Source organism: Mytilus galloprovincialis, chromosome 2 (assembly GCF_965363235.1).
Source record: "Mytilus galloprovincialis chromosome 2, xbMytGall1.hap1.1, whole genome shotgun sequence".
NCBI lineage: Eukaryota > Metazoa > Mollusca > Bivalvia > Mytilida > Mytilidae > Mytilus > Mytilus galloprovincialis.
The window spans coordinates 32,633,034-32,657,181 of NC_134839.1; the positions used below are offsets into that span (position 1 = coordinate 32,633,034).

General features: G+C 32.0%; 1 protein-coding gene across 2 annotated transcripts in view; it reads left to right on the forward strand.

Moving 5' to 3' along the window:
- LOC143063396 (influenza virus NS1A-binding protein homolog) overlaps nucleotides 1–18,965 on the forward strand; it is a 55,857-nt gene extending 36,892 nt beyond the window's left edge. The window contains exons 3-12 of one of the 2 annotated variants that reach the window (XM_076235526.1): nucleotides 1,826–2,200; nucleotides 3,436–3,560; nucleotides 7,895–8,023; nucleotides 8,832–8,950; nucleotides 9,339–9,455; nucleotides 9,678–10,041; nucleotides 10,550–10,795; nucleotides 13,375–13,500; nucleotides 14,353–14,526; nucleotides 15,293–18,965. In XM_076235526.1, coding sequence (XP_076091641.1) covers nucleotides 1,869–2,200; nucleotides 3,436–3,560; nucleotides 7,895–8,023; nucleotides 8,832–8,950; nucleotides 9,339–9,455; nucleotides 9,678–10,041; nucleotides 10,550–10,795; nucleotides 13,375–13,500; nucleotides 14,353–14,526; nucleotides 15,293–15,573 — 2,013 coding nt within the window. In that variant the 5' untranslated portion in view covers nucleotides 1,826–1,868 and the 3' untranslated portion in view covers nucleotides 15,574–18,965. Of the gene's footprint in view, nucleotides 1–1,825; nucleotides 2,201–3,435; nucleotides 3,774–7,894; nucleotides 8,024–8,831; nucleotides 8,951–9,338; nucleotides 9,456–9,677; nucleotides 10,042–10,549; nucleotides 10,796–13,374; nucleotides 13,501–14,352; nucleotides 14,527–15,292 lie in introns of those variants that run through there. The other variant, XM_076235527.1, reaches the window with a different exon arrangement.
- The last annotated feature ends 5,183 nt before the right edge of the window (nucleotides 18,966–24,148 follow it).

Below are 24,148 nucleotides of genomic sequence, written 5' to 3' on the forward strand. Positions count from 1 at the left end.
TCTGATAGAAATTAATGCAGCCAGCTATTGAGCCAGATATAGATCGTGGGTAAACAATCTAGATATGAGTCTAGAAACCTATTATAACTGTAAGATCCAATATGGCTTGAAAGATCCTTTAAAATATTTATGGGGCCTCAGTGGATAAGTTGGTTAAGCAGTTTGTCTACAGTGGCAGTGGTTACCATCAGGTCTATTTAAAATATATTATAATCCTGTTATGCATTTTTAACCGGATTTTTGTGACAAAAATGTCGGTTATTGATTTGGGGATGTACGGCGGGCGGGCGGTCGGTCGGTCGGGCGGGCGGCAATCAAATGTTGTCCGTGCATTAACTCATGAACCGTTCAACCAAAGCTTTTAAAATTTTAATATGTTGTTACTGACAACTAAATGAAGGTCAAGTTCAATAATGGCGATTTTGACTTTTACCGTTCAGGAGTTATGGTTCTTGAAAGATTGAAAAAAGGTTGTTTCCAGTCGTGTCCCTGCATTTACGCATGAACTGTTCTACCTAAGCTTCCCAAATTTTAATATGTTGTTACTGATGACAAAATGGAGGTCAAGTTCAATAATGGCGATTTTGACTTTTACCGTTCAGGAGTTATGGTCCTTGAAAGATTGAAAAATGGAGTTTCCAGTCGTGTCCGTGCATTTACCCATGAATTGTTCTACCTAAGCTTCCCAAATTTTAATATGATGTTACTGATGACAAAATGGAGGTCAAGTTCAATAATTACGATTTGGACTTTTACCGTTCAGGAGTTGTGGTTCTTGAAAGATTGAAAAATGGTGTTTCCAGTCGTGTCCGTGCATTTATGCATGAACTGTTTTACCAAAGCTTCCCAAATTTAATATGTTGTTACTGATGACAAAATAGAGGTCAAGTTCAATAATGACGATTTTTACTTTTACTGTTCAGGAGTTATGGTTCTTGAAAGATTGAAAAATGGTGTTTCCAGTCGTGTCCGTGCATTTTCTCATGAACCATTCAACCAAAGCTTTTGAAATTTTTATATGTTGTTACTGATGGCAAATTAGAGGTCAAGTTCAATAATGACGATTTTGACTTCTACGATTCAGGAGTTATGGTTCTTGAAAGATTGTGAAATGGCGTTTCATTTCACGTTGTTGCATTTACTCATGAACCATTCAATCTAAGCTTTTCAAATTTTAAGATGTTCATACTGATGACAAAATGGAGGTCAAATTTGATATTGACGATTTTCACTTGCACCATTCATCAGTAATGGTTCTTGTGATATTGCCAGGACTCAAATAAATATTAATAAATCCGGTTTGCTGTCGTTGTGACAGCCTCTTGTTCAATGATGAAGCAAAAAATGTTCAAAAGTTATAGAAAATTAAATCTATCTGTATCAACACTTATAGTATTTCATATTTTAAATAATATGGTTTAAGATATGTAACAGTATAATGACATTTTTGGTAATTGGAATAAAAACTTTAATTATGGATTACTCAAAGATATAATAAAGACATCCAGGTTGAAAATATAAAAAACAAGAAGCTTGTAAAAATTATTCAATGTTAGCTTAATACTGTAAAGCTCATTGTATGCTTTTAAACTCATTATTATATTAAACTCAATGTAAAGAATGTAGGATGAAAAGGTACAAGTTCAAAAACTAGAATGTCTGCTTGTCTGAGATTAGTAACTTTCAGCTAGACAGGATATGTAAACATTGTCTTACTTTTGACCAAAACGTGTTAACAACCATGTGGATTTTAGAATGAAATTAGGAAGCAATTACACTAAATAATCTATGTATAAAATTTTACGTGCTGTTTCTCTATTTTCAGATTCATTTAACATTTAATGGAAAACATTTTATAGTTGGTAACCATGGAAATCATTACGAACGGCAACGACGACATACACATAAGTCAGATAGAGGCTGACCTTGAACATCAAGCAACAGGTCACAAAACCAAATTATTGACTAACTTGAATACACTTCGTAAAGAGAAGCAATTGTGTGATGCCATTCTAGTCATTGGGCGGCATGAAACTCCAGTTCACAGAGCCGTTGTGGCATCTTCTAGTACTTACTTGTTGGAAATGTTCAAGAAAGATAAAAAGGAAAAGAAAGAAGGACAAACACAAAACATGTATAAGTTAAAGGACATCGACTATGAAAGTTTTCAGTTTCTTTTGGATTATATCTATACTGGCAGGTAGGTTCACCGTACAGTCAATCAACACAATAGTAAACGACAGAGTAAAATTATTTCATCCATGTGTTTAATTTGTTATAAAAAACATTAAGAATATGCTGTTAGTGACGAAACAAGTCAAGAAAACATCAAGCAAACCTTTCCATTTCTTTGTCTTTAAATTGATAGCTAGTACTCTTTTTAAACCTCTTGGCATTATAATGAAATTATCTGCATTAAATTATATAAGCTGATTTTCTTTCAGAATTGTCGAATTTTTATCATATGTAGAATTATCTGTTTTATTTTACTGGAAAATCATGGTATTTCATTGCAACCAAATGTAATAAATAGCATTAATTAATTTTTTCTCCCAAAATGACAGGAATGCATAATTTACAACATATTTGTGACAGGTAAATACTAAACATGTACCAAATGAATATATTTACATGAGTGGTGCTGTTTGAATACAAAAATACCTTGGTAATTTGATAAAAATTGAGTATTTAAATTGGGAATATATCAAAGAGACAACAACCTGACCAAAGAGCAGATAACAGCTGAAGGCCACCAAATAGGTCTTCATAAACGTTTGTACTAATTTGCACTTTGTTGTTCTAGTTCCAAAAACATTTAAAGAATGGCCAACATATATGTATTTATCATTATAAGATCACTTAATTAGCATGGATGTTCTTTTATTCTTCTGTTTTGAGCAATTTTATATTTTGCCCTTCATAACTGTGCAGACCGAGTTGGACTGATCATGACAGGAAACTTTTGAGTTAGAGGATTGATGATTGAAAGCAACTCTATACATCATATGGAATATAATGTAATCTGTTATAAAATAACTTTTTATAACACCATCTGAGCTCATGCCATTACTTCGCATCCCTTGTTGTCCTTGTTTTTTATTATGAACTTTCTAGAAAATATCACGCTCTAAAGCCTCAAAGTCAAATGGTTCAAACTTGACAGTTATGATGTTATGCCATGTCTGTTTCAGAATTTATTGCAGTAAGAGCAAAACTGATGAGAGAATAATATGATTAGGTAAAGCAACCTTACAATTTTCAGAAAAATCAAACATCAATTCTAGTTATTGCCAATTTTGCAATTTTTGGCTGCATTATTTCAATGAATTGAAGAAAATTTATTTACCCTGCATCTTTTGTTAGCTTCTTTTTTTATGTAGTTATTTTGACTGTTTTATTTTACCATACCATGCTCATTGCTTGCTTTCCTTTCAGGTTGGCAGTTCCTGGCCCACATGTCAAGGCGGTGTACAAAGCAGCCGTCAAACTGAAAATACCCGACGCTGCCATAATCTGTTCCCAGTTTTTAGCTTCAAATCTCTCCGTAGACAACTGTTTAGGTATTTTATATCTGCCTATAAAATGTTTATAGGTAGATGTTCCCATAATCTTCTTAATTTCCTTACTCCTTGTTTCTTCCCTTTCTGTTATTGTGGATTGTAGCCAGTGTGTTGTCACGGTGATGATGAAGAATGGTGCTTCCACTCCAGATAAAAGTTGTCTCCCCTTAGTGGGATTTCAAGAAAAGAAATTTTAAAGAAATTTCAAAAATGGTAAGATCCAAAAATAAAAACTCCTTAATATTTGTAAATTTTAATTCACATGATTTATATCATTAAAGACAAACTCTATTTATAAATATTTGCCAAACATAGAAACAAATCTGTGTTTATATTTAAAAAAAGAAAAGATTTAGCAAAAAAATATTTTTAATATAACATTTCCGAAAAACTTTTGTCAAGTTTTTGACTTCAAAGAAAAGTTTATGATTTGATTTTGAGAATTAATTGAAGCTCATAATTATGAAGCTAAATATTTTTTGAAACTTTTTTTATTGACCAGAATTGGAATCCTATGTACCATAATTTTATAGTAAGTACATGTATCATGAATATTAAGCTTAAGACTTTTAGGGTATTTCATGAATTATTTTAAAGAATATTTTTTATATATTACAATTTTGTGAAAAGAAATAAAAATCACAAATGTTTTGGCCTTGTATTTAAAACACTACTTTCATAGAAATTAATAAGAATGAAATAACTTTGTAAAAAATGAGAATTAGCTAATTGGGTGGGTATACAGAAACAGAAAATAGGGTTCTACCTTTAAACCCATTAAAAGCATGAATTTCATCAAATTTGTCCCAAACATGTACATGTCTCACATTTTTTGTTAATTATTATTTATCGTTTTGTTTTTCCTTTGGATTGTTTAGTTTATCAGTATTTACCACAGTTTTCTACTTCATTAGAAATAATCACCTTTGAAAAGACTTTTTAAGCCCCATTCTCACTGAGGTGAACAATTTTAAATAAGAAGATAAAAAGGAAGCACTCATTGTTGGAAATTATTATTTGATTGCAGTTGAACATGAATTAACCGCTAATGCTAAAAGTATGCATATCTGTATTTGCAAGTCAATGGCAGTTTTGAATGTTTTAAATGGGTTATCCTAAAACATTTTGGAATGTCATACTTCTTGTATTTCCATTGTGTCTTCATTGGGGTCATAAAACACGCCTTCTTAGCTTACCAAGCCATAGGGTATGTGAGCTGTTGCTATCACTATGCATCTGTCGCCTATTATCTATTGAGATATTTTCACTTCATCTTCACATGTTGAATCAATGATTATATTAAGGGCTATTCCATTAATATGTATATTGGAGGGTAGGAACGACCCCTCAAAATATCCCTACAACCAAGAACCATTTTTTAGATAATTTTGCATAATGGTCAATACTGATAAAAGACCCATGACCCACATTCAATAATTAAATTTCCCTTCCTCCCCTCCCACATACATTTCAATGGAATAGCCCTAAGGAGGTCTTTTATATACCCTGTTCAAGTGATATAAACTTCAAGAATTTAATTTTTTGTTGTTGCTTTACATGAACATATGAACTTAACAATTTTTGCCAGTTAATAATACCTTAAAAGAATTATAAAATGACCTCAGCCATGTTCAGATGAATGGGACTCCACATGGGTATTATTGACATTCTCTTGTAGAACAACAAGACCAAAACTTCACAGAAATAAAAATATATTTGAAGATTTGCAACCATCAATTGGCAATGTGATTGTTCCAAATTTAGCTTACTCACAACTCATTAGAGACTGTCAAATAATAGACCACTTTTGAGTTTGTCTGTCACCGGATAAACTAGAAACAATGTTTGTTCTGTAGGTACTTAATCAAAATTCCCTAATAACAGCAGTGCTGAAAGACAATTTTGAGAGTTCAATTTGCCGAGTAATTGGGCAATATAGCTTTATAGTTTTCCAAACGCTCGCTCAACATTGGTATGCACAAATGATGTTCACTAAAACCAAAGTTTTTGATGAAAATGCATTCCACTCGAAAGTTGTCTATTAGTTGATGACCAAAATCTTCAAAAACAAGACTATTATCTCAATTATAATGCAATCAAAAGAAACCTTACATTTTGAATACATGTCTGTATTTCCAACCATCATTTGAGGAAATAATGAACTGATATTTTTATCAACTGATATTTGTATCAAAATTAACATTAAGAAACAATGCTGCATTAGAAATTTCAGTATACATAAATATGCAGAAGGTTATCACAAATAGCAAAAAAAAGATTATGATGAATAAATATGATGGGCCTGATGGGGGAGTCTCGTCATGATTCACGAGTTGATTTTTTTGTCAATCATGATGTACAAAAAATAAATTTCCATGATCACGGATCACCAAAGTATAAAAAACAAATCTGTAGAAAAACAAATCATGATAGGGAAAATGCACCGATCACGAAGAACGAAAATAACCCATCAGGCCCCTCAAATATAGAGTTGAGCGATACATCCTCAGGTTTGACGATATGTATAGGGGTTGACAGTGTTTTGTCATGATTACTTTTTCAGATGCATGAAAGCAATGATTGGAGTCAGGGATTAGGTATTGTGTTGTACTGTTATTATTATATGTACATATCAGTACAGTAGCTTTTACAAACCAGAAAAGTCTTGTGTGGTTTTTAGATAAATCTATTGTAAACATATTTAAGTTATACTAGACATCTTTCATTGGTTTTAATCATAGAATCACTTTATACACCTTAATTGTCATTATTTTATGAAATCATGAACTGTTAAACCTAAAAATGTGTACATAACATCAAAACATAATTAAAGTTTTGCATTAAAAATTACAACCTTCTAGGACAAAGAAATAAAAAATCTATATTTGGTAGATATTATAGTATGAACAATATCAACCGTCCATGCAAGGGCTGTATAGCCAGTCAAGGTTGTTCAACACTTCCGTCATGAATAATATCAAATAAATGGGACATTGGTTAAGTTAATATTATTCTCCTAGTAATGTGCTATGGTATTGTAAAATCATTGACATAACAAACATCCTTGGTCCATATTACTAATGTGTTGCAGTGTTCATCTTTTCTTTACTAATAGTACAAATTATTTATTTTTTAATTCATGGGTTTATTTCGGAATCTGCCAATTATTTATATTATACAATCCACAATCAAATTTTAGATACACAATGCTTGTTTAAATTGGTTCTATGTTATTTGAACTTTTACAGCTGATTTCAATGAGTGTGTAGCTAAAGGTATTATCTTTGGTTAGCTTGCTTGCTAGCTGAACTGTAAAGTCATTGTTAGGTAAGGTATACTCCCCTCCGTTCTAAGTATCCTAGTCCTACAGACAGATAGATTGGTTATCTATCGGACTAGTCTACTCCTAATGGACTGTAGTTTACCTAACCTAACAATGACTTCACGGTTCAGCTAGCAAGCAAGCTAACCAAAGATATTACCATTTTTGGCATTTAGACTTACTTGGAATTCAACATTTCAAATTTTCACTGAAATCAAAACTTAAGTGTTTAAAATGTTTGTTTCCGTTTTCCAAAAGTTTATGATCTTTCTCTAATAATTTCTGTACTACATATGTAATATTGATGCTTGTATGACAATATTATATAAAAGATACATTTTAACATTGGTTATCTACAATTTAAAAAAGAGTAAGGGTTTCTTAGAAATTTTAAAGTACTTTCCTTTGCTTTGCAACTATTATATATATGATGAAATGATAAATGTGGGACATATATCATTACATATATCACATTTTTTTCAAATGTAAGCTTTGATAAAATTATTACAGAATAGCCTGAAGAAATAGCTGGTATACAAGCTGATAAAATGTACTATTTCAAAACAAACTATTCTCAAAAAATGTTGGAAGTGAGGGTACAAAATGAAAAAAAGTCGACTAACCCCATTACCTATATGAAAAAAGGCCGCATATTGATACCAACATTTCTGTGCTTCTATGATAAACAAAAAAATATATTTAGATATCTGAATTACAGTCCGTTATTACAAAAAAAGTCTTATTTAGAGATCTCACCATCAATTTATTGACTAAATGTTATGGAAAAAGATTTGAATTCTCATCCATTCTTGTTTAATAATTGAATTGCTTCAACTATTATAACTTTGTATTGATAATATGCTGATTTCATGTTACCTGGTATATAAAAGCCATGAAATTTAATTCGTTCAATACAAAATGTTGAAAGTTTAATCTTTTGACTGAATATCTGTAATGTTGATAGTTTAATCTTCTATACTGAGTATCTATAATGTAGTTTGTTCATTTTCAGGTGTACGTAGATTTGCTGTGGATGATGATCTGAGGAAAAAAACAGACCTTTTTATCCAAAACAACATAAATACTGTGACATGCAGTAAACTATTCTTTGGTCTGTCGACAGTACTGGTAGAAATTATTGGTGAGTATAAACACTTCTTTTGGTTTACATGCTGAAAAAATAATTAACCTGAAGTACAGAAATACATGTTATGGCAGGTAAAACATATCTCTTGTAGACCTGCTACTTTTCAAGAGTATTTAGATAGAGACAATAATTGGTATTCCTAAATGTTTTTGTGTTTTGAAGGTAAAGATAGCATTCATGCAATCAAAAACTCATTGGGACTGACTAGGTAGTGATATTTTCTTGACTTCATCACTACCTTTTGAGAGTACAAAAACATAGTACATTGTGGTGAACATTGATTCAGAATTCTAAACATCCTATCCTATAAGCAATTATAGATCATTTTATGGCCTTCAACAATGAGAAAACCTTATTTCCTCAGCTTTAAAAGACCCAGGTATGGAAAAAGTGAAGCAATTCAAACAAAAATACAAACGGCCTAATTTATATCAATACAATTTATGAAAAACAAGAAAGACAGAAATGAATCATACCGGGTACTTACTAAAGACAACCACTGAATTACAGCCCCTTGACTTGGGGCAGTATTTTATGGAAATGTCAAGCAATTTATCACTGGAATATATACCAAGAGACTGTATTTGGGTTCTCCATTTCAAAATATTGCCTTCACTGCTTAAGAAATGCAATGAATTATCTTGCGTTCCTGCAGCAAAATTAATGCAAATTTTGCTCTTCTGTGCTTGCAAACACATACAAAGTTAATTATATCTCAACTTTCTGCATGCCAAAATTTTTAATTCTGATTGAATGCTCGTATATTTTGGACTGATTCCTTAGATTGTTTGACTATTAACAGGTGCAGATGAGGAATTGATAGAACCTAGTAACAGTCATCACATGGCAGAGTTAGTTCTAAGTTGGGCCAGAGATAGCATAGATACAGAAAAACCCAGACTAGATAACTTGTTAGAACAGGTAATTGTTCTTCTTTAATTATCCAATTCAGGTCAAATGTTAAATATAAAAAAGAAGATGTGGAATAATTGCCAATGAAACAACCATCCACAAGAGACAAAAATGACACAGAAATTAACATCTATAGGTCACCATACAGCCTTAAACGGCTCATATCTGGTTCTTCTGCCATAAACATAAATTCTAATCAGCTGGTTGAACGGTCTTTGCTAACGTTTTTATATACAGTTTAAAATTTCTGATGGAAATAGAGCTATTAAATTTCCGACAGTTTGTTTAGAGATGGCTTACGGTGTGGAATTTCTATTTCACACATTTCAGCTGTCCTTGACCTCATTTACATGGTACAGTAACTTAAAAAAAAATCAATGTTATTTTCTTTTTATAGGTTAATATATTATATTTAAACAAAGACAACACTCTGACAGACTTTAAGGACATTAATGATGAAAGGACGAAAGAAGAAGATGATGTTCGTGAATATAAATGTATTAAGAAAAGACACGTAAGTTTGTTTATTATTTTAGCAAATATCAGTCTTGTCTTCTTGTCCCATTGTAGTAATACATATTGATTCTCATTTCAAAGGTCACCTGTATTGTAGTTTCAGATTTAACCTTGAAGGTGACCTTTACACACATGTTTGACTTATTATTTCTATATTTTGGTATACTTCAAAGTGAATAGTGAATTAGATGTAATACATATTAATATGTGTACTTTTTAGGTGGTACCACAGAAAGACCCAGTTGCCAATGTAAACAGTCCTATGAATGGAACTGTTCTGAAATTTAACATTAATCCTGAAAACCCGATCTCACCTAAAGAATGGTTAGTAATAGCTGACTACCAAACTAAAGATAAAACTTTTATGTCCTTGTGTATGCTGAATGGTGACTTGGCTGTTTTATCTATACATTGTCGAACAAAGGCCCACAGTCCACCAGACAGTGGATCAGAAGCACCAGACTCGCCCACCACTAATGGTATGACCTTGGAAAGAGCCGTGTCCTTGACACCATTAGCATCAATGACAGTACCTCGGTGTGGATTTGGTTTGAAGGTTGTGAATAACAAGCTATTTGCCTGTGGTAAGTGTAATTTATTCTTATATCAGAGTGTTTTGAACATGTCAGTTGAAACAATTTTATAGTTCACCTGGCAAAAAAATAAATCTTCTTTACAAGAGTTCAAACCTCACCTAAAATAAAAACCTCTCGAAATGCCTCTTTTTAAACTGAACCTGACAGTTCAATAAGCCACCGCCGTGGAACAGTTTTTACACAGACCTATATTTGATACTTTTTACTTAAAATTAACATAGTAATATCTTATTTTGCTATAAGGGCATTGTGTTCTATGCACACATACAGTAGATTCATTTATATTTGTGGGTACAAATTTTCGTGGATTGTGGAAAACATACCTTTTCCTGGATATGTGGCTTTGCCAAATGTTGCATTCAACTTGATAGAAATATTGTAATTCGTTATTCACCTGTACCCAGGAAAATAATGAAAATTTGTATCCAACAAATAATAAAGCATCCTCAGTATTCTTGTTTCTAAAAGATTTGTTATTTTGGATCTCATTCAACAGGTGGCTATGACAGAGGAGAATGTATGAAATCAACAGAGATCTACGATTCACAGACAAACAAATGGATTCCAGCTGCAGATATGTCTGTCCCTAGAGGGCGCTTTTCAACCGAAATTGTTCAAGATGTGATATATGCTGTTGGTGGATCGAATGGACAAATAGAACAGAAGACGGTAGAATGTTATAGTTATGAGACAAATAAATGGTCAACAATATCTGAAGTGGCTAAAGCCAAAGTTTCTCAAGGTAAAAACTATGTCATTATAGTTGGAGAATAGAAAAATAAGGGGTAAAATTTGGGCATGATAATGTATATCAGCTTTATATTAGTGTTGTCAAATTGAACATTTTTAATGTAAACAGTTACTTTAATAATCTTTTGATTGATAAACTGGTTAACTGATTTATTTGTTTTTGCAAGTAAATGGCCCAGGCAAATATACCCTTTTTCCAGTGGCCCAGACAAATATACCCAGTTTCCATCTATTTCTTGCATGATCTTTTGTATTAATTACTATTAATTTGTCTTCTTCTGAAATATTTGCCACGGTGGGTACTGTCAGATTGTCAGCTGGTCAGGCAGTTTTCACTAATCAGATGATGTGACTATGACAATGGGTACTGTCAGATGGTCAGCTGGTCAGACAGTGGTCACTAATCAGATGATGTGACTATGACAATGGGTACTGTCAGATGGTCTGCTGGTCAGACAGTGGTCACTAATCAGATGATGTGACTATGACAATGGATACTGTCAGATGGTCTGCTGGTCAGGCAGTTGTCACTAATCAGATGATGTGACTATGACAATGGGTACTGTCAGATGGTCATCTGGTCAGGCAGTGGTCACTAATCAAATGATGTGACTATGACAATGGGTACTGTCAGATTGTCAGCTGGTCAGCCAGTTGTCACTAATCAGATGATGTGACTATGACAATGGGTACTGTCAGATGGTCAGCTTGGTGGTCACTAGTCAGTTGGTGTGACTATGACAATGGGTACTGTCAGATGATTATTGAATAATTTCCAACAATAATCAACCTCACCATCACAACTAAGTACAATAATTGAAGTTCTATAATCTGTAATATAACCTCACACTCTAATATGCTGTAACTAGATAAAACAAAACAGAAGAAAAGAAGAAAAATCAATAGTAAATATTAATAAGAGCAATTTTAAAACAAACAAATTATTTAAGGATAGGTAAAGAAATCCTGCATATAATACATTGTAACTTACTTTTGTTAGAAGTTTAGACACTAGCCATATAATACATTGTAACTCACTTTTGTTAGAAGTTTAGATGCTAGCCTGATGCATATAATACATTGTAAAAAGTAAAATCACAAAAATACTGAACTCAGAGGAAAATCAATTATGAAAGTCCATAATCACATGGCAAAATCAAATAACAAAACACATCAAAAACGAATGGACAAGAACTGTCATGTTCCTGACTTGGTACAGGCATTTTCAAATGTAGAAAATGGTGGATTGAACCTGGTTTTATAGCTAGCTTACTTTTGTTAGAAGTTAAGATGCTAGCCTGATGCACTTTTGTTAGAAGTTTAGATGCTAGCCATTGTAACTTACTTTTGTTTGAACTGATGTGGCTTGCGATTTCATTTAAAAATGAATATGTTGTCGATCTTTTTAGGTGTTGGGAGGATATAAGTATTAATAGATCAGTTGAGAAAATTGATTTTACAAAAAGGTCCTATTGCAATTTTATCGAGTTTTAACTAAGATGTCAACAGAGGCTGTGTGGCTATAACACCTCAATTTTCAAACTTATTTCGAAGCACGAAATCATATTTCTGAAAGTTAAAACATATTTAATTGTAAAAATTTATTAACTGTAAAACGCGGGGTTGGGAGGTAAAATATACATTATAACAAAAAAGTTATGACCATTTTATCTATGTACCCCGTTCACTTTCATTGATAATCTATCGGCCATTAATGATATACAACTTAAGTGTAAAAGTCACATGATGACAAAGATAGTTGGATATGGTTTACAAGTTAATTTTTGATTTGGGAAGGACTTATAATAAGTCAATGGTATTTGGTATGCAGTTGTTTTAGCATTGGCACATCTCATTTACATGGAGATTGTTTAGCCATGTAGCTCAGTCATGGTGTTCATTGACTTTGAATATTTGCATAACTTGTGTAAGATGGTAAAGTATTGCTATTTTGATATTAACATTTGCATAATCAAAATTACAAAAAGGCGTGACATATCTCTGTCATAACAGTTTATTATGTCAATTTTAAGCAGGTGACAAAAAGTGATTAAAGAAATTGAGACAAACATCATCTTGTTGAAAGTCTTGTAAACTTGAACCATTTTTCAGATGTGAGTGTCTATTCTGCTCTCATTAGTGATGGCATATTCAGCTAGTAAAAACTGTTGGTTGTAAGGAAAAGAATGCAAATAAGAGAAGGAATTCAAAAGCATATAAAAATCATTATCTATGGGTGCTGTTTTAAAAAAAAACATTGGTAGACAGCCTGTGTACCTAATTAAAAACATACAATAATATCAAAACAAGTACAGGTAGTCTCTTTAATACTGAAATAGTCCTCTTTTCTAATCCTTTGTTTCTCTCGTTTCTATGAATCCTTTTTAGCTCACCTTGTATCACTTTGCATCCGTCAATGTCCGTTAATTATTACAAAGTTCATTGCCTCTGAAACTAGTCAGCCAAATTTTATCAAACTTAGCGAAAATCATCTTTGGTGTATTTAGTTTAAAACATGTGTTTGATATTTGTATAAGAGTAACATAAATTTATATCTGTGGTCAATTTCAGCATTGGTATGTGTAGATAACAAGTTATATTGTATTGGAGGTTGTGTGGGACCTAACAGTGTCCCTGACTGTGAAGTTTACGATCCAGAGTCAAAAAGTTGGTCTAAAATAGCACCATTAAATACAGGTAAATATTATTTATAAATATGTATTATATCCTTAATGTTGGTGGTCACCTAGACTATCAATACTTTGAATCTTATTCCAATTAATGGTAAAATTAACTAATTATACCCTCATTATATTGCAATCAGCCTGTCCACTTGTACTACAGATATTTCCTTCAAAATTTTCTCATGTCCTTCTGAAGAAATAGACTGAGTACTTGATAAGCACCCTGAAAGTAATGAGTTAAGCCAAGCAAATTATCAATCTATTGGACATCATGGTTGTACAATACTTTAAATTAACTTTCAAAGTGCTGAATGGAATATAAAAAAAGTTGTCAAAAATGTTTCCAATACATGTACTACTTATTATGATAACTGCATGTTCTGTCAGCATCTTGGCAGTGATGGGGCTTAAAGATTTGTCAGATCATTCAGACACCTACTTCCTGGTTTAAGATACTTGGAATAATATGTAGGGTAGACTCATCAGAAAAAGGCTTGCATTGTTGTAACTAGTATTATTCTTTTTTTCTTTCCTATAACAGTTTTTCCACAGCAGATTTCAGAAATTGTAAGTAGTATTTGATTTTGGTGGGTTGATATGTCTTAATTGTGCCAAAAAAATCAGGTAATTAACCGATTGCAACCAAAATATGGTAAGACCATGATGGCATAAAAATATTTTAAGATTTTATCAAAAGACCATCAAGGCAATGCAGTGTTAATAATACCAAAAAATAAGTTTATACCCAAATGTATTTTCTATGTCTGTACATTATTGCAAAACTACCTAATAACCTAATCTTTTACCTTAAAAATAAATAGTAATAAAAACTTGAGCATTTAACCAATTTGCATTATATTTGTAGGACGGTACCAGATCGCAGCATGCTATCACAAAGGTCTTATCTATGCCATTGGAGGTACCGATGGTTGGAATGTTCTAGGAATTACTGAGGTTTATGATATTAAAACAGATAAATGGGTGATGGGACCAAGTTTAAATGTGGTTCGCAGAGGTGCTGGTTGTGATATAGTCAATGGTAAATATAACTTATATTAGACCATAAGTTATGATGTATTCAATGGGAAATATAACTTATATCAGACCAAAAGTTATGATGTATTCAATGGGAAATATAACTTATATCAGACCAAAAGTTGATATCTTATAGATTGTAAAAAGTGGCTTATAACTTGAGGATAAATTTCTCATAGTAAGAATTACAAACCTTATTAAAACCGTTCATTAACTTAAGCAAGCTTTGCAAAAGTGTTGTGTAAATTATTTTCTTTTTTATGCCCCACCTATGATAGTAGAGGGGCATTATGTTTTCTGGTCTGTGCGTCCGTTCGTTCGTCCGTTCGTCCGTCCGTTCGTTTGTCCGTCTGTCCCGCTTCAGGTTAAAGTTTTTGGTCAAGGTAGTTTTTGATGAAGTTGAAGTCCAATCGACTTCAAACTTAGTATACATGTTCCCTATGATATGATCTTTTTAATTTTAATGCCAAATTAGAGGGTTTACCCTAATTTCACGGTCCACTGAACATAGAAAATGATAGTGCGAGTGGGGCATTCGTGTACTGGGGACACATTTTTGTTTACAATTGTGAAAAAACATAGTTTTTTGTAACCCAGGGTATAAAGTTACCTTATTTTGATAGATCATTGATAAGGTTTCTACTATACCAACCAGTATATTAATATCATGATCTTCAAAGACTTTCAACATAAAATTCAATCATAATCGCTTAAACAGATAAGGCCTTTTAGTCAATGTACTTTTGTTTATGCTTTTAATTTATTTTTAGGTAAAATACATGTAGTTGGTGGAAGTGATGGATCTAATAGTCTGAAATCTGTAGAGATTCTGGACAACAACAACTTTATTCTTGGAAGTACAATGAGTATAGGTAGAGCCAATGTGGGCGTGGTCAGTTTTAACAATCGACTTTATGCTGTCGGCGGTTTTAGTGGCAAAAAATTCCTTGATACATTTGAATACCTTGACCCAAAATCAGAAGAATGGTGCAGTTATGTTCCCGCAGAAGAGGTTCAGAAAGCAATGAAAAATGGAAACGCCTCAACTTAAACAGTTATTAATTTGATATTTTTTTGTTGGGATCTCTAGTCCAGATGATTTCACATGTATTATCAACCTGAAGACATACTTCTAAAGCCGGTGAAATATTTTCCTTAATATTCCTAGTTTCCCCAATTCATGCCAGTTGATTCCCATGTATTATCTTACAAGAGTTATCTGTCCTTTGGGGATATATCTTTTATATTCTGAATGTTGTCATGCATTTTGGTCCATTGTTTTTTTTGCCATGAAAGAAAATTGCACATGTGAAAGGTTCTGCAACGGAATGTTATTAATGATAAAAAGTAACTTGAGAAGTATTTAAGTAAAGAAAATAAGAAAAAATCCTAGGCAGCTGTTTCAAAAATATATTCTATTAATGATAACTGTTGCTACACAAATACCAAAATAGGGAATACAATGTTTCAAGAGATAATTGATATAACCTTTATTAAAGGGAGCACATTTTATAATATATAGTTTTCTCCTTAGACTGTTCTATGAACTATATAGATATAGGAAGATGTGGTGTGAGTGCCAATGAGACAACTCTCCATACAAATAACAATTTAAAAAGTAAACCATTATAGGTTAAAGTACGGCCTTCAACACGGAGCCTTAGCTCACACCGAACAACAAGCTATAAAGGGCCCCAAAATTACTAGTGTAAAACCATTCAAACGGGAAAACCAACGGTCTAATATTCATGTTTTGTGAAAGTTGACTATAACATAGGGATAAACTTCTCAAATTATGAATTATAGACCTTAAAAAAACAGTTTTCAGGTGGGTTTTTTTTAAATATGAAGGTTTCACATTAATCAGTCTTATCAAATTACATTCCTAAACATTATCATGACCATGACTGAAACTATTTTTTTTATAAATCATGAATTGTGCATCAAAATTTAAAAGAGTAGATGGGGGAAATCAATCGGTTCTTATTTTAATCATCTTCAAAATTTAAATTCATGAATTGCCAGAGTTACATGCGGTACACAATTTTTGTATTTGAATATGTGGTATACATTTTTTCTTACTTGAATGGTGTCTAAATATAAGTCTGTGGTTCCCTCTAAATCACTCCCCTTATTGACTACACCCTGACACCAGTGTTACTAGTCTGTGGTTCCCTCTAAATCACTCCCCTTATTGACTACACCCTGACACCAGTGTTACTTCCTCATTTACAGGGTATACAGTATTATATTTAATAAATCATCATATTTCTAATACATAGTGCTATTTTAAAACAAAGTAAGAATTGTTTTGATTATTTTAATTTTTTCCACTGTTTTTTTTATATTTCTACAATCAACAATTTGCTCAAATTTTGGTCATTTGATTATTTTCTATTTATAATTTGTTTGCCAACATGGCGTTGTATAAAAGATATTTTGAAGTGAGAAGTTTATAATTTTGTTTTGTTTTCTTGAAGTGCTAAATAGATTATTTTGGAATTACTGCTAGACATTTGTTTTCTAAATTGCAGTAACTTCAGCAGTTGTAAATTGGTATATTTTCATGTTTAACAACTTTGAATATCAGTGAGGTTCTTCAAGGTCGTTGAACACCCCTGACATCTTCAAGGTCGTTGAACACCCCTTACATCTTCAAGGTCGTTAAACACCCCTGACATCATGGAATTGAAATATTTTGACCTCATCATTTCTTGGTATTTATTGTCAGTTTTGCAGAAAACAATATACATTTTTCAGCATATTATTTCTGTTGCTGTTATTTATACAATTATCTAAAGCATTCTTATAAAATATGTTTATAGATGTAAAATAATGTCATAACTAAGTAAATTATATATTTAAATCAAATATCGCATGTGTCAGAATTTTTCATCAAAATGAATTTTGTACCAGACCAGTCAAAGGCATTTGTTGTGTTAGAGTAGTATAAATGCCAAGGAAATATGTTATTTTCTTTATTAGACATTATATTAAGGCATGTCTGTTTCTATAATTCAGAATATTCGTAAAGGAAGGAGGTTTAAGATGTATGTACAGATGGCCATGATTATTCATGGAAAGGTTGAAGTCTATAAGCAATTTTTGTATTCATTTTTGCTTAAAAAAGTTAAGAGCAGCAGAGCATGAGTAAAAAGTTAAGAGCAGTGCATGAGTTTAAGATTTATGTTTTGTTCAGATAAAAAAAAATCACTGTTGAAAAGATTGTAGCTGAATTCTTCTTTACTTTAAGATTTAAGAGTAGTAAATTATGTATAATTTTTTCTAAATCATCAAAATATCAAATTATACATTGTTTGCAATTGTAACTAGACTGTGCTAGAGTTAATCAAATTGTGAACAATGTAATCTGACCAATAACCAGATGTGAACTATACAACAGACAGATGTTTTTAAAGAAGTTGAATGTTAAATAGACTAATCTAAAGAATAACTGTCTTTTTTATTATAAATTTAAAAGAAAAAGGTACCAGTACATGGTACCAGTGATAAAGGATGTAATCATGTTAGAAGATGATTTGAACAACTGTAAATAATTTTTGATTGGTTTAACCATTTCTAGAATTATGACTTAATTGTATATAGATCTGTTGAAACATTTTGTTAAACAATTTGAAAATATTTATTTGTACTAATTGATGATTTCATCATAATGAATTTATGGTGAGACATCCAAATGCATGTTTGGTCCCCTATCAGCAAAGCAAGGGAAATTACAACCTATAGTTTTTTCTTTTACATTTTTTTTAGTTTTTTGTCAATTGTCTTGTTATAAATGAGAAGAAATAGATAAAATTGTTAGTGTGAAATTATTTTTCATTGAATTATGTCCATTGATTAAGAATGACTCTTTATAATCAAAGATAAATTTTTTATTTGATCTGTTGAAACTTTTAGAATTATGTCTTTTGGACTTTAAGATTTATATAAAAATAAAAGATGTCTTCAGATATTGCTTTGATTGGTAGGGGACATGTTTTGCTCAGAAATTTGTTTATTTATTAGGACTTATACATACAAAACAAGAATTCATATCAGAAAGATAAATCAAAATTAAAAAGAATGAAATAAACTGTTTCATTAGTCATTATTGTGTTACATAGGGGATTTCCTCATACAAAGAAACAAAATATTGTAATTTTATATTTTATTCCAAACTTAAATAACTGTATTCATTTTGTACATTGTTCAGTTTCCATAATTTGTGTATGAAAAGATATTATAAGGCCATTTAAAAAATTGTTCCGTTTTTCATGCCCATGTATGTAATTTTGTATCTGTAACATTTGAAAAATGCAACGTTAAAAGAATTAAGAATATGTATTTTGATTGGTTTATTTAATAAAATACTGACCATAATTATTCCAGACAGCCAGGGTATATGTTTCCTATATTTGTTACAATAAATAAAAGTTTACTGAATATGCGTTTTGTGTTTTGAATTATAAACTAATATTTGAGGTATATGGTTTGGTTTATGTTACTGAATATGTTGTGAAGTATAGCGGTTTAGTAACTGACTGAAAAGGGGGGGGAGGGGGAAATACCAACAAAATCAAAAGCTCAAACATATCTTTGTAATCAAACAAATGGAAAACAACTGTCACATTCCTCACTTGGTACAGACATTTCCTTATGTAAAAATTAGTGGATTAAACCTGGTTTTATAGCTATCTAAACCGCATACTGGCATGACAGTCCCATAAACTTCTGTTATATTGCCATCAATGTGTGAGCGGCACAAACAGACATAGTAGGTAAAATTTTCTAAATTTTGGGTACAGCAATCAACATTGTGTTATAATCACTATTATTAGAAATAACTATTATATAAAAAAGAAAAACAAAATAACATTTATACATAAAGTACGTATTATAGGGATAGTGTATCTTACTGCACACTTTGGAATCGAGCTAAGCTTGTTGCCTTGTATAAAGCTGGTTCTTTTTCAAATTACATTAAGATATATGGGAAAAGTTATTTTTTAAAAACCTGGTACATCCGAGAGACATGCATAATACATCAGCTAGCTTTATTATATAATTTGTTGTTTGCTGCTGTATTCAAAGGGACAAAATGTGGTTTGGATTTTCACAAAACTGACAGAAAATTGCAGAATTGCAAGTGAAGATATTCAGTGTGTAAATCATCTTCTAGGTCAAAAGTCTATCGAACATCTGTAGTCAAGTACTTTCATTATGGACTTTAGCATAATCCACAATATTAGTTGATAAGTGACTTCAGTATACCATTGAAAGTGAAGTAAAATAATATAAAGATGAGAGATCTTGTTGTGCAAAAGAGAGGCAAAAAATAGCAAAGGGATATTCAAGCTCATACATGTAGGTCAAAAATAAACTGACAACTACATGGCTAAAAAACATACAACAGTACACAAAACACAACATGAACCCCATTCTATACAGGGGATACGTCTTTAGTGCTTCAGTAAAGTTAGCAGTTCCTGTTTCACAATACGGCACCTGTTGTGTTGCTCATGTTAGTACAGAGTCAGTCCAGTGTCCAATCTTTAATAAGTTCATATCACTTGCTCCACGATTTTTTATATGTCGCTGTATATAAAAAATCGAAGAGCAAGTGATGTGAACTTATTTTAATAAGATTGGACCAGTAATAAGTCTATTTCAGTAGATCACATTCTTGGGAAAATGGAATGGGATTTCAAATCCGACAATTGGAACTTATCCACTATTATCTGTGTACTGGATAATCTATAATGGTCAACAAATTTGTGATGATGTCTGTAAAATCTAGGCAGAGATGATTTTAACTTCATCACTTGGAACTCCTGCTTCTAAATAATACAAATGTGACATATATACGTACTGTACATAGCATATCCTATTTTCATCTTGAAAAAATAGGAAATGGTGCTTCTTTAAAATGTAGGGTCAGATGTCTTCTGGTTGTTTTGTTGAAAGATTGTTCAAATTCTTTTCTAAGGCTTGTGTCTCTCCCCCACAAGGATGAAGTCATGTACAGTGAGTAACAGTTATGACAGGGAAATAGACTACAGTACTTAACCATAAATGCACAAATTGATGGACTTCTAGTATGCTACCACAAATAGACTACTACTAGTTAACCACAAATAGACTACTACTATTTAACCACAAATAGACTACTACTATTTAACCACAAATAGACTACTACTATTTAACCACAAGTAAACTACTACTAGTATTTAACCACAAGTAAACTGCTAGTATTTAACCACAAGTAGACTACTACTAGTATTTAACCACAAGTAGACTACTACTAGTATTTAACCACAAGTAAACTGCTAGTATTTAACCACAAGTAGACTGCTACTATTTAACCACAAGTAGACTTCTACTAGTATTTAACCACAAGTAGACTACTACTAGTATTTAACCACAAGTAAACTTCTAGTATTTAACCACAAGTAGACTGCTACTATTTAACCACAAGTAGACTACTACTAGTATTTAACCACAAGTAAACTACTACTAGTATTTAACCACAAATAAACTGCTAGTATTTAACCACAAGTAGACTACTACTAGTATTTAACCACAAGTACACTTTTAACCATAAGTAGACTACTAGTATTCAACCACAAGTAGACTTTAAACCATAAGTAGACTACTAGTATTCAACACCAAGTAGACCACCAGTATTTAGCCACAAGTAGACTACTAGTATTTCCAACTCAAGTAAACTTTTTACCATAAGTAGACTACCAGTATTTAACCATAAGTAGACTACTGGTATTTAATCATAAATAGACTACCAGTATTTAATCATAAGTAGACCACTAGTATTTAATCATAAGTAGACTACTAGTATTTAATCATAAGTAGACTACCAGTATTTAATCATAAGTAGACCACTAGTATTTAACCATAAGTAGACTACTAGTATTTAATCATAAGTAGACTACTAGTATTTAATCATACGTAGACTACCAGTATTTAATCATAAGTAGACCACTAGTATTTGTATTTAATCATAAGTAGACCACTTGTGTTTAATCATAAGTAGACCACTAGTATTTAATCATAAGTAGACTACTAGTATTTAATCATAGTTAGACTTCTAGTATTTAATCACAAGTAGACCACTAGTATTTAATCATAAGTAGACTACTAGTATTTAATCATAGGTAGACTTCTAGTATTTAATCATAAGTAGACTACTAGTATTTAACCATAAGTAGACTACTAGTATTTAAGCTTTTAGTATATATAAAATACTGTCATTGATAATTTAAAAATGATCGGCTAATGTGATATAAATTGTAATTCACCTGTGTCCGAAAGTACCAACGCTAATTATACATGTAGTTTCAAATGTAAAATGTTTGTTGAACTTTCACGAAGCAATCCACTTTGAGAAAACCAAGGATTTGTATCTCACTATACAAATCCTTGAGAAAACAAATGTGTGCCAAAATACTAATCCTTTCCAAAGTGTTAATCTTGAGCAATAATATGGAATACAAGTCGTACATAAAGAACTGGATCACATTGTGTTAATTACACACAATGATATTTTTCTGTGTATTTTTAGAATGTTCCTGGCACAAAACCGCTTTTCAAATAAGTGAAATCTATTGTAAAATTTAGAATAAAAATGGGGATTTTGTCAAAGAGACAACAACCCGACCATAGAGCAGACAACAGCCGAAGGCCACCAATGGGTCTTCAATGCGGCGAGTAACTCCCGCACGCGGAGGCGTCCTTCGGCTGTCCCCTAAACAAATATGTATACTAGTTCAGTGATAATGGGCGTCATACTAAACTCCGAATTATACACAAGAAACTAAAATTAAAATGCATACAAGACTAACAAAGGCCAGAGGCCCTGACTTTGGACAGGCGCAAAAATGCGGCGGGGTTAAACATGTTTTTTTGATATTTCAACCATCCCCTTATACCTCTAGCCAATGTAGAAAAAAACAAACGCATAATACGCATAGTAAAACTCAATTGAAGAGTCCGAGTCCGATGTCAGAATAGTTAACAAAAGAAAATAAACAAAATGACAATGTATCAATAATCAAAGTCGTTTACCTGTAAAGAGAATGATGTTAATCAAGCAAGGACTCTAAAAACATATCCAAAGAAAAAATGGGCTATAACAAAGGCAAAAATATCCTGTTTTAGGAAAGAACAATTATACATGGTAAAATATCTAACGGAAACGGTTCTCGAAAAATGTGATCATTAATGTGCTTGTTTTGGTTTTTCATTGACGACATATTTGTTTTGTTTCAAAAACGTTCTCTCCAAATATAGACAAAACAAAAAGTGCCACACCTTTTTTGGCTGATCTCTTTCTTCATTCGTACGAGGCAAGCTTCATATATGTGTTACTCAAACAGAATGAAAATAAGCTCGTAATGAATACGTTTCGCTAAATGGATTGTTTCATTTTACTGAATTTTTAAAACTCCAAGTTTGGTGATTTTACTAATCACATATAAGATACGACAGACCTGTTCCTTGTGTTAACCAGGGGCGTTTCTATGAATATTGGAAAGAGGGGCATCGAATCAAATCTTTCGCCAATAGGAGCGAGTCGGAAAAAAAGTAAAATAATTGGGAAATGCTCTAATGTAACGGTACCTGACTTGGAGCACGTATATTGCATAGTTAAAAAGTAAGTGTTTAATTAATGAATATGAATTATAACCATATGCAATACAATATTAGCAGATTACGATTGTTTTGTTCTTTTTAATAGGGGTGGGTGGGGGTATAGTACGTACATTACGCACTCACTTGAACCCGCCCCTGTACTGAGGAATACTTGGGGACAACATACCAGATTATTTCAATTTTTCAACTTTTGTGAAATTTCCATTGCTATGTAGAAACATTTCATTCGCATTTGCTATACACCTTCAGCATTATGTAAATGTATGCATGTGTCGGTTATAAAAGCTTAGAGAGCTTATGTTTATTTGTTATGTAACATGCCGACAACATAAATAAAGCTTTGAATTGAATTGAACAAGTACAGTAACTGTATACGGAATCCATACCATATTATTTCTTATATCACAAGAAACCCGACGGTGTCTATATAAAAAGAGAAGATGTGGTATGATTGCCAATGAGACAACTCTCCACAAGAGACCAAAATGACACAGAAATTAACAACTATATGTCACCGTACGGCCATCGCCCATCATGTGACCGCATAGTCAGATATAAAAGACCCCGAAATGACAATGTAAAACAATTCAAAACGAGAAAACTAATGGCCTAATTTAAGTATAAAAAATGAACGAAATCAAATATGATCAAATATGTAAACGACAACCACTAAATTACTGTCTACTGACTTGGGACAGGCACATACATCATCAGTACAGAATGTGGCGGGGTTAAACATGTTAGCGAGATCCCAACCCTCCCCATAACCGGGGACAGTGGTATAACAGTACAACATAAGAATATATTCACTTTGAGCAAAATGTCTTTACACCAATTGACGGCATTCGAGTACACCTCTGTTGTAAAGTTTTTCTTGCTTATATTTGTCTGTGTTGAAATCTGACTGTGGGGTGTTATTTGTTTGCAGTTTTTTTAACGTTGTTTTTTTTTTTATTTGC